The 11888-nt window shown below is 38.0% G+C and overlaps 2 protein-coding genes across 2 annotated transcripts; both read left to right on the top strand.

Annotated features, from left to right (window-relative positions):
- The first annotated feature begins 1038 nt into the window (after window positions 1–1038).
- Window positions 1039–2233, top strand: LOC119082926 (pickpocket protein 28-like). Its single transcript, XM_037192582.1, has 3 exons — window positions 1039–1070; window positions 1133–1572; window positions 1715–2233. Exons 1-3 carry the CDS (start codon window positions 1039–1041, stop codon window positions 2038–2040), a joined length of 798 nt encoding a protein of 265 aa, XP_037048477.1. The 3' UTR covers window positions 2041–2233.
- A 4055-nt stretch (window positions 2234–6288) lies between these two features.
- LOC119082925 lies at window positions 6289–7978 on the top strand. The gene is made up of 5 exons (XM_037192581.1): window positions 6289–6962; window positions 7046–7382; window positions 7444–7492; window positions 7584–7747; window positions 7803–7978. The coding sequence occupies exons 1-5, from the start codon at window positions 6732–6734 to the stop codon at window positions 7976–7978; spliced, it is 957 nt and encodes a 318-aa protein (XP_037048476.1). The 5' UTR covers window positions 6289–6731.
- Window positions 7979–11888: the final 3910 nt, after the last annotated feature.

Below are 11888 nucleotides of genomic sequence, written 5' to 3'. Positions count from 1 at the left end.
AAATTGGGGCAAAATGGCTCAATTGTGAAAATCGAATTTTTGAAAAATTATAAAAAATCTTCGGTTTTAAATGAATCAAAATAGTAATTTATGCAACTAGTTGCGAAAAGTGGTAGTTTTTGTCACTAGATGTGATGTCGTTTCGCTCGTTTGATAACCACATCGTGTGACAAAAACTACCACTTTCGTGTTGCATACGTGTTGCATACAACGTTTTCTGCAACAAACTGCGAAAAATGAACTTTTGAAATGCAAAACATACATAACTCTACTTTTAACATACATTCTACTGTATGAACGAACATTGGTATGAACGAATTAATTCACAAAATTTACCAGAAAATTCTGCATAATATGCCCTGCTTGCAGAGGTGATGTAAATAGCAAAATTAATTGAATAACTACTTCATAGTAGTGACAGAGGCGGTAATATAAACGACGCAATTTTTGATTTTAGAATTTGGTGGTTCATCATGTTAGTCTGTTCAATCTTTGGTGCGTGCTATTTGATCTACCAAGCATACAGAACAATGAACGAAAATCCAATAATTGAAAGCCCTGCATTGAGTAAGGCTCCATTATGGGACGTACCGTTTCCTGCCGTTACCATTTGCCCTGCGATCAAGAAAAAACTGACTCTTTTCGCATTGAACAAAACTTATTGGCCGAAATTGGCGCACAAATTTTTGCCGGAGAATTTGTAACGTTTTGGCTGCCGTTTTCAAAGTCGATTCAATAGGAAACTAATTCTCTTCTTCTAGAACTGACCTGCCACACTCTTCACAGATATCTCCTTCAATTTTCATACAAAATGTGTTGCTGCAGAGAAGCGATCAGGATAATTATAAAATTTTGACTCAAGTTAATATTTTGTCCGTAAAGTAAAGATTTAGCGGCTAAAGTAAATCTTTTAATTCAAAACAGGGTTTGCCAGAAATAAAATTTAAAAATGCGAAATGGAGGACACACACTGCTGAAGGACACGACGTTCCCGCGCAAAAAACAATTACATCCATTGGTGCTTGTGTAACATTCAACATGTATGACGAGAAAGACTTACTGAGAGACGGGTACATTTTATCTACCACAACACAACCCCTTGAATTAACGACTGCATTTTGTTTGAATTTAGTGTTATTCTGAGTACGCTTGATAACCTCCCCGACAAAAAGAAACAATTGTGGAATCGAGATTCTGGCTTTACAAAGGGACTACCGGCGAAAGACTATACATATCCGTTTCGAGCGTTCACCACTGAGCATTCATTTTCCATACGCTTCAACGCTACACAATCTGGACAAATCAGTCGATTCAATTCAGAGTTCATATTGATCTACTTTCATGCACCAGACGAACTTCCGCTTGTCAATCCACATGCTGTATCCACCATCATTTCAGCTGAAAAACATAACTCCATCAAATTAACGCCAAAATTGGTCGTCCGACAGTGCTATTACGGCCACGAACGACATTTAAAATATTACAAAACCTACACCCAAAGCCATTGCGAATCGGAATGTCTCGCCGATTATACTCTCGACCAATGTGGATGCGTTCCTTATTTTATGCCACGTGTGTGACGATTGTGTTCGTTTCATCCATTTTGGCGAAGTTAATCTATTTTTAAAATTGATTGCAGATTTTAACGACACCCACATTTGTGGAGCGGATTTCAATTGCTATTTAAATGCAGTTGACAAACTTTTTTTACCAGTGTTCAAAGATAACGCTACACATGCTCCAATTGACGATTGCAATTGCCTTCAAACATGCACTCAGTTGTCATATGCAATTGAAGTGGTCGAAGCTAAGGCCCGGCGTTTTTATGAAAGTTACGTCCTCATTGGAAACCAACATCCATTTTTTACGAAAAATATCCGCACTGAGTTGCATAGTCTGAGTGAATTCTTTTGTAATTGCGGCGGCTCGCTCGGATTGTTCCTTGGAGTGTCGATCTTAAGCATAGTGGAATTGCTTTATTTCTGTACGATTCGTTTGTATTTGCAGAGTAAAAAACGTACCGCAGATTCCACTGAATAGATCAGAAGACATCCGTTCTACCAATAACCTGAAACCCTAACAAGAAGGCTATTCGCACAAAGTGCGATTAGTCTTTATTTGACTATTCGCACTTTTCCAACTGACCGATATTTTTCCCGTATGTCATACCGTTCTACTCAGAAAACTCTAAGACTTTGCGAAAGACCAACACTCTGTAATATGACGAAAAAAAACAAACAAAAATTTAATCAATGAATCGAAAAAACTAAGAAATTAGTCAAACAAAAGAAGAAGAAAAAAAATTATCTAAATCAAAATGAATCAAATTAAAATTAAAACTAGAAATTCGTTTAAATATAAAAACAGCAAAAAAAAGCAAAGAAAAAATATATCTTACCAAAGCAGAACAGCGTCTAAGCACAGGAAACGACGTAGTTGTACTTTCACCAACTAAAGACATAGTCAACAGATGACTTGAAAATATCGAGCAGATGACTTTTCAGATCGCGCTTGAAAGCTGTCACGCTATTTGAATCACGTAATGCCGATGGTAGACTGTTAAAGAACAGAAACCCCGGACTCTATTGCCTGCCGTTCAAAGCCGGTTCGGGAAAACGAAGTATGAAGAAGACCCCTTCCTCTCGTCGAGTGGTCATGGATGTCACCATTCGTTCTCACTTCAACATCATGCTTTATCAGGTCGTTCTTCAAAGAAAAAACTAGCATCACTGTGTGAAGGGCATTGAAATGATGGATCGGTAGAATCGATCCATTGAAATAGCCTTTGACAGAATCTCTGGAATTCAAACCGTGCATATTACGCAGCGCTCTTTTCTGGAGCAGCAACAGATCATTCAATGCACCAATTGGTGCCGTATTCCAAATCGGATTCAAGTAATTTAAGTGCGAGTGCACGAAAGAAAAATAAAAATCGAACAGAGCTCGTCTTGGTATCAGAAACCTCAGACGCCTGAAAACACCGATGATTGGTGAGATTTTCCTAATAACTTCGGTCAAGTGGTCATTCCACGTGAAGCTTTCATTAATGTAGAGCTCAAGGCACTTCACAACTCTCTTCCGCGGAAGAGGTTTACCATCGCAGATCAGTTCAAAATTCTCTGAAGATTCCACGAGGTTACGATTGAACAAGACGTAATTAGACTTTGACGCATTGACAAATAAGCAATTCTGGGATGACCAATAATTCAGTAAACAAAGACCACTCTGCATCATCGACCGAAGGTCGCTAAGTGATCGCGTCGCATATTTTAAAGTTGTATCGTCGGCGTATAGATAAAGCGTTCCTTTAAAATTCACCTTAAAGAAGTCGTACAGAAACACAATGAACAAAAGAGATGATAATACAGAGCCTTGAGGGACCCCACAAATCACCTCTTTTGGTGTGCTCTCAGCGCCTGCTACACTAACGAACTGTCTTCTGCTATGGTTTTTGTTGTTTCAATGTATTTCACTACAAATTTTGCAATTATTATTGATTTAATTGAACATTATAGTGACAAAAGCAAGCAATGGAAATGAAAATAAAATTAAACAGAGTAGTCGGCCGAGTCGGCCATATTTGCTTTCTAAAATTCTTGTGACGAGACGATCATATTTGGCAAACACACAAAACAAAATTTTATTTACTTTATTTCCAATAACATTTAGCACTTTTGTTTATACACTCATCACTGAAGAATTTGTAGTAACGATCACAAAAACAACGAAACAACTCCACAAATTATATTTTTATGCCAAATACTGCGAAAGTTTGTATTTTCGGTCCTCAAATGGTGACCGAAAGTAAAAAAATTCAGGCCTTGGGCCGAAAGTAAATGTCACTGTCATCATTTTACTTTCGGTCCTCATATGTCTCGAAAACACATGTTCACTTGATTGAAAGTACGCATTGAGTGTAGTGTTGTGTTGACGATAGCCAAATGTTTTGTGAGCAAGTGAATGTATGTTTACAGTAATTTCATTTGTTAAATTGTTTTTATTTTTATCCCAGGGGGCTGCCGCCCCCTGGATCCCCACGCTTTTCGGCATTTTGGTGTTTCTACACCAAATTTTGTTGATAACTCAACAGTTTAATTGAAATTATGTTTTGTTTCGGACCGAAAATACACATTTTCCGCAGTATTTGGCATAAAAAATAGTATGCATCACTCGGGGCAAAAGTAAAAAAATTCAAATCGTGTGATTGCCGCCCTTGCCTGCGGCGCGGGCTGCAAACTTCACACGTTTGAATTTTTTTACTTTCGCCCCTTGTTATGCAAAATACTATTACATTCGACTTTCATCGAAAACACGACTTTTATTCGAATTCGCATATTTAGAAAATGTCAAAATGTTCCCCGCTAACACATAGACAAATTTGTAATCTCTAGGGATTAAATATTGGAAATTGTTCACCTAGAGTTAACAAACTGGAAAGCGCCCGTGTATATGATACAAATTGATCATATTGTAGTAGACATAGCAAACTGAGAGACTTCTCTCTCTTCAAAAACGAACGCTGTCAAGAATCGTTGTCGTGTTGTTGCAATATTTTTGTGTGTTATTGAAGTGATCGACATATTTTGTGTTTGTTTGGTGCTTAGTCTCGGAAAAAATTGATAATTTTTGGTGTTTTTCGTGATTTTCGATGAAAGGCGAATGTAATAATAATTATGTAGCTGATGGAATATAACGAGCATTACGCTTCTGTACATAACACGAACGAGCGGAGCGAGTGTGTGTGTTATGTACAGAAACGTAATGAGAGTGTATTCCATCAGCTACATATATTATTTTATCACATAAGCGAAAACATGTCAATATTTAAGACTAATTCCGAAGTTTAGTAGCCGAATACTTTTGATTCGCTTCTCAAGAAAAACGTTTTTAGCCCCGTACGAAGTACTGGGGGCTTATAAGATTAATATGCCGTTTGTAACACGTCGAATTGGAAGCAGACAGTAAGGGCAAAGCTTTTGGTTATGTTCATAGATGACGAATCCGCAATAAAAAAAATGTCCGTCCGTCCGTCCGTCCGTCCGTCCGTCCGTGACCCCTCTAGCTTGAGCAAATCACAACCTTTTTTCAAAATTCTTTTTTTCCCCGATTGGTATCGACAAAAGTAAGGTCAGGTTCGAAAATGGGCATGGTAGGGTCGGCCCTTCCAGAGCTAGGGCCCTATAGGTGTTTTTCAGTCTTTCGACGATATCTACCGAAATACGCACGTAATAGCTGCTTGTGATATATCAAATGAAAGGTATTGACGAGTAGAACAAAGTTGCTGAACATTGTTTTTGTGTAGGATGCAACGCGAGCTTGTTGGGAGGGCTCAAAGGTCGTTACTCGGCCCTAAGTGTTTTTTCCACATAAATCGAGTAAATCTCACCCGATTTTGCTAGTTTTTGTTTCATTTGAGAGATAATTGAATGCCGAATAGAATGATGGCAAAAAAAAGTTTCAAATTTGGGCCCTTGCCGCTACTCGGCCCTAAGTGCTTTTTGCACATAAATCGAGTAAATCTCAACCGATTTTGCTAGTTTTTGTTTCATTTGAGAGGTAATTGAATACCCAATGGAAAGTTGGCAAAAAATTTTGGGTTTCTAAAATAATGTCGTAAATTGTTGGTTTTATTTGAAAGGTACTTCGTACGGGCTTTCGTAATTGCGCTATGCGCAATTTAAAAAATGAACACTTTCAGTAAATTTGACCATGCCCAACTTGACTTGCATTTTGGTAACAGACGCATTAGAGGGTTGTAGACGTATTAGGGTTCCGGGCGTATTACGGCTACGGACGTATTATGGTTACGGACGAAATAGGATTACGGATCGTACGGGGCTAAGTCGCAGCAAACGCTCCGACTGTTCTGATGCCTTGTTTTTTATTTCTTTTTTATTTGCACAAAACTATTTGCAAATAAAATGTGCAGTCCATTCCTCAAAAAATCAAAAGTAAATCATCAACATTTAAAAAAATCTGTTTGCTTCGAATTCCTTCTTCTCTATATACAATGAGTATACCCACACATACTTCCTCTTATATATAATATGCATAGAGTGATCGCCACGAATTATACACATGCGAGCACATAAGTCGTATACTCATTCAAATCATGTCAATATACATACTGATCTCTCTATAATTCACCTTTTGTATGAAGCGCCGATGGCCGAGCGGGTTAAATCGCCAATTTGTATTTTGTGGTTCCGGGTTCAATTCACGGTTGGTGACGATTTTTTTTTTCTAATGCCTTCCTAAACCTGATAGAAGAAATTAAGTTGGTCTTGTTTTCCTAAACGCATTTTTTGTTCGATGTGATTATGGATAATATTTGTATCAAACATTAGGCAAACTTGTATAATTTTCCACCCGTTGTTATGTGGTGCAACGATTGTTTTAATAACAAAGGATGCGTAGAATAAAAACAATCTGCGTAAAATGAATCAAAGATTGCCATTCGAGAAGAGTCTTCCGCTGAATATTGTTTAGTAAAGTGTTGGTTGTGGTGTAAAAATGGAACAATCCAATATGAACGACAAGGATTTGATTGAAGATATTGACGAGGATATGCCCCTGGAACTGATGGAACATGCTAATGCAGCAAAGATGGAAACGCTCCCGATTAAGTCGAAAGAAAAGTACAATCGAGTGTATCGCACAACTTTAAAGACTGGACAAACAGTTATGGTGTAATTGCCATAACATCTGACCTAATAATCGCGTATTTCCACATGTTGGACGAAAAAAAATACAAACCCACCAGCCTATGGGCGTTTCATTCGATGCTAAAGTCCACTTTACGTGCTTACGATAACGTTGACATCGGAAAATTTTGTCAAGTGACTGCATTCTTAAAGACAAAGTCCAGCGGGTACAAAGTGGTGAAGGCGAAGGTATTCGCTGAATCCTACATTCTAAAATTTATAGACGAAGCAGAAGACCTGACGTGGTTAGATGTAAAGGTCAGTACAATTTATCAAAGTTGCTGATTTTATAAGAAAAGTCGTTGAGTGAAATTTATGAGAATTTTTCTCATTCGTTGTAGGTTGTACTGATATTCGGCATTTGCGGAGCGTGTCGTACCGACGAATTAACCAGAATCACCCGCGATGACGCGGAAAGACATGGCGATTTATTTCTGGTGAAGCTGCAGACGACAAAAACAAAGGTGTCTGGTTCATTTACTATCAACGACAGGTTCGCCATGATCGTTCAGAAGTACATTGATCTGAGACAAGATCGTGTGGAAGGAAAGGACCGTTTTTTCTTGAACTATCAGCGCGGCAAATGCACCGTCCAGTTCATCGGCAAGAACAAATTTGCCCAGATGCCGCGCCGAATTGCGGCATATCTTGGTTTACCTGAAGTAGATCGCTACACAGGTAAGTGAAACTCAGTCGATTGGGTGAATACACACTTGTTTACTTTCCATTCTTTTGACAGGACACACTTTTCGGCGCACATCCGCTACCATATGGGAGATGGCGCACTGGTTCGTGTGCCAAAGGCTATATTGAAGATTCGCTTCAATATAAAGCGAGAACAGGCCAAATGATTCAGTGTTCAATAATGGGTTCAAGCAGTGCACCGTCTGCTTGTTTGGATACGATTGGAATAATCCCCGCAAATGCAAGTACATCTGTTGAACTACCAAATTGCGCGTTAACAGCATCCACTGTTGCCGTGATGTCCACGAGAATGATTGCCGCAACGCCAGCATCCGCTGTGCCATCGATTTCAAATGTCGGCAATGACTCTTTTTTTCGATTCATTAATCGGGGACGATGACCTTATTGACATAGCAGAACAGGCGAGTCAAAATCATGCGAATCAACAGGCATCTACAGACTTACATGGATATATCGTTCCTGACGAATGTCATCAACCTGACAGTGATACGGCTATGCAGAATTGCTCTCAAACGAACAATTCGTTTTTGAATGCGATTCTCACTCGATCATTTAAGTCTGTTAAGTAAGAAAATCATCTTTTGACAAAGCATTTCGAACCCACTTACAACATCTGATTCAAGAAAATGTGTATTACAAATTCCAACTCGATGCACGTCGAATATATCCTGACCTGTGATCGATTTGATTGATTGCAGCCATTTCGAACATATATTGACATTCTTTGGGAAACTATAAGAAATCATTTTCATGAGGACACCCATTGCGAAAGGTTAGTTTATAAAGAACAGAATTACGTACGAATGAAACGAAATTATTTCATTCAGCTTCGTTAATTTTCCTTTAATATTATTACACTTCGTTATGCAACATTTTCGTGGCATTTTACACAAAAAAAGGTATTTTCAATTCATAAAAGAAATTGAAAACTTTATTTACTCTTTTAATTATAACTCATCCACGTGTTATGAACGAATAATGAATGACAACATGAATGAATATATGTATGAATGGAACAAGACAATTATTGTAATAAAAAAAGGAAGAAGCAAAGTTGACGTTTTCGGATTTAGTAGTGTGTGTGATATGATTTTTCAATGAATTTCGGGTCATAATTCCTCTAGGTAGTCTACCTCTATGACTCCGGCTAATCGGTGGATTTGATTTTTTTGTTGACTCTCCCATTTTAAATATTTAAAAATTCGCGTTGGAAAGCAATGTCGAAAACACTGTTGGAATGCAATGTTCAAATAAGAAAGAAGTCTGATTCGACTGAAGAAGCTTGACATTTTCGTTTTGTTATAACAACGTCGTGACCTCTACATTGTTATTTGAGTATTACTGTTCATATAAATATATGAACAAAAATTCGCAAAATTCAAAACTTATTAATTCTCATTTCACACGGGCGTTATGACTGCTATTTTTGGTCTCCATGTTATAAACGATATATACTCACAGACAAAAACGACACAAAAATTAGACTAATGAAATTTGCACTTAAAAGCTATCTCGCGGCTGTCAGCTATACTGCACAAGGTAAGTGCAAATATCAGCTAATTTTAATCGGAAATAATAAATTTCTATTAGTTTTGATGTAACAACTATATTTAAGGCATCCTAATCAATTTAACATAATTTTATTTCCGATAATAAATTTAAGTTTCGTCAGCTTCGTCGTAGTCCGACTCTAGAGCGAGAACGTGGCTACAGGTCACACTTATCGCGGTCGGATCATAACGTATAAGGTGTCAATCGAAAGATTAGAGTTCAGGGAAGAATATAAGACAAAATTTTTAGCTCAAAAGTTTTGATACAGATGAGCTAGAGCGACTCAAGTTTCACGAGGGTTTCATTTTTATGCATTTTTTTCGAAGAAGTGATATTGCCGCTTGCGCGATCACTTAACCTAAGTGATTTAAAAATGGTTCTAATCTAGGTGGCTAGTGAAGGACATCCCATACCATTAATCCTCCGGACCTCTTTGAAAATCGACAATTTTTCGATGTAAAATTACTGCTGGAGCCACCGAGCAGAGCTTTCTCGAACATATCGAATCGATACTGCTAAATTTGTACCTTGTTGAGGCTTGTATTTGACCATAATTTTACATTTATCCCATAAGTTGTAAGGAGAATATTGCCCAAATACACTTGTCCCATCCGGTGTAGTGCAATTTTCCAAGCGGTTCACACCTAAGGTGGAAGTTTAAAAAAATCCTTCCACAAATGATTCCGCATAGTCAAACAAATCCATCCATATCAAAAATGCTACTTCAGCATTAAGGTGGAAGTAGTAGCCAGTTTTCCCGCCATTTAAGAAAATCATTAATTCTGTCAAAATTGGCGGGAAAAGTTGGCGACTACTTCCGCAGTAAAATTCATCGGGCTAAGTCACAATAAAATTGGCGACGCCATTGGCGACTACTTCATTCCTGTCAGAGCAAATGCTGACAGTGCCGTGTCGTTAATGGAAATGGTTGGCAAATTGAAACAAATCCACAGCATTCATTACTCGGCAAAACACTCCATTTGGGTGATGTGGGCAAATTATATTCAATGTGCAGCACCAAGCGAATCACGAGAAAGACTGTTGAAATGAGTGCCCACCTGCCCATTTGATTGCACTGTTTCGCTCGGTGCCATTTTCGGACAATGAGCGAATGCAAAGCGCTCGAAACGGTCTCCAAATTACGGATAATATGATCGGCGGTTTCAAGAACCAATTAAAGCTACTAAAAGAGGACTTTTGAGGCAATGTGCCAATCGTTTTCACGCGCTACAGAGTTAATGCAATTGCGCATTAAGAGCATGGAGGACGTGTTGGACTCGACAGGAGAATGAGGTGAGCGTCAACCAAGAAAGTCTAATAATGGACTGTGATGATGTTGATCACGCTAATTAAGAAGAAAGAAAAGAACCACGTAACCAACGTAACCACAAGCCTTAAAAATCGAAGTGCAGTTGAAGTTTGACATCTTTGTGAATTCTGCGTTCACTTCAATCTCCATATTCTTCGTTGACTTGGCAAACTTCTTGTTCAGGTGCTTCTTAACAACTCCAAATATAATCTCGATCGGATTGAAATAGGTTGTATACGGGGGAAATAAAATTGTAATAATGCCAATCGATCGAAAATACTGAACTATGAGTGGATGACAATGAATTTTAGCGCCGTCCATAATCCACACACTGTGCTGCGCCAGATAAACACTGCATATTCCACCCAACGCAAAGTCTTCACAGCAATCGAAGAATTTTTATCGACAAAACGTTCCTTCTGTGTGATATGTCTCTAAAATTCCTTGTTGTCCCAAGAAATAATGCAAAGACATTCTTGGCTTACGATTGAACTCTCCACGAAAAATCAATTTCTTGCCAATGGCACCGTATCCCTTCGATCTGATTAAACCAGGGCCTATTATTTGGGAATATTTGGGAATATTTGGGAATTTTGGGAATATTTGAGAATTTTTGTGAATATTTGGGGATTAATTCCCAAATAATTACTCCTTTCGAATATATTATCCCAAAATGTTTGGTTTCTATTTTGTATTGTTATCAATAAAGCTTTATAAATCGTGTTTCAATACCATTGACATTTAATCTCATCCATCAGAAGTTTATTTTCGATGTTCACAAATGACTTAGAAATAACCAGTGGCATTACAGCAGGTATTTTCTATCGTTAAAACTTTTACACCTCGTCTACTTCCCAAATATTCCCAAAATTCACAAATATTCCCAAATATTCACAAATATTCACAAATATTCCCAAAATTCACAAATATTCCCAAATATTCACAAATATTCCCAAATATTCCCAATATTCACAAATATCCCCAAATATTCACAAATATTAACAATATTGATTCCCAAACCATGAGGCTGATGAAATCACAGTAGGCACTGCGTTTCTGTTATACAGATAGATGACTTGTTTTTGTTGTATGAGTTAAAACATAATCCTAAGCGGTAGCTCGTATCACTAAAGCCTCCAAATTTGACACTTGTCAATTCAGTGTTCATGCTAGTAGCAGGGCTGTGCCGTAACACATACATTTTTTGGGGTACCTCCAACGCCGCTGGCTTAAAACACTTTATTATGTATCACAAATTTTATAAGCATGATATCCACTGAATCGTTCAAATTTTATTTAAGTCTACGTCTACCTCGTCTTAAATTTTTGTGAATATTTGGGAATTTTGGGAATTAATTCCCAAATAATAGGCCCTGGATTAAACCATGGTTGTCAACCGAAACCTCGTCTAAGAACACTAGCCTCGTAAGGTGCCATTCAATGGAATTTAAATTCGTTGTTTTATTTTTATCGGCGACGGCGCGATCGGCTGAACAAGTTAAAATTTCGACCGGCGGCGGCTGACTTTTTACTGAAAATTTCGGTGGCGATCGGCGCGACTGGCGCCGGCGCTTACCTCTAGTACTGTTGATTCTCTACTATGGATGTTGCGGTTTTAA

The sequence above is a fragment of the Bradysia coprophila genome, unplaced genomic scaffold, assembly GCF_014529535.1.
Source record: "Bradysia coprophila strain Holo2 unplaced genomic scaffold, BU_Bcop_v1 contig_50, whole genome shotgun sequence".
In the NCBI taxonomy this organism is placed as follows: Eukaryota; Metazoa; Arthropoda; class Insecta; order Diptera; family Sciaridae; genus Bradysia; species Bradysia coprophila.
The sequence above is the reverse complement of the archived record's forward strand: the minus strand, read 5'-3'. Positions and strand labels throughout refer to the sequence as shown.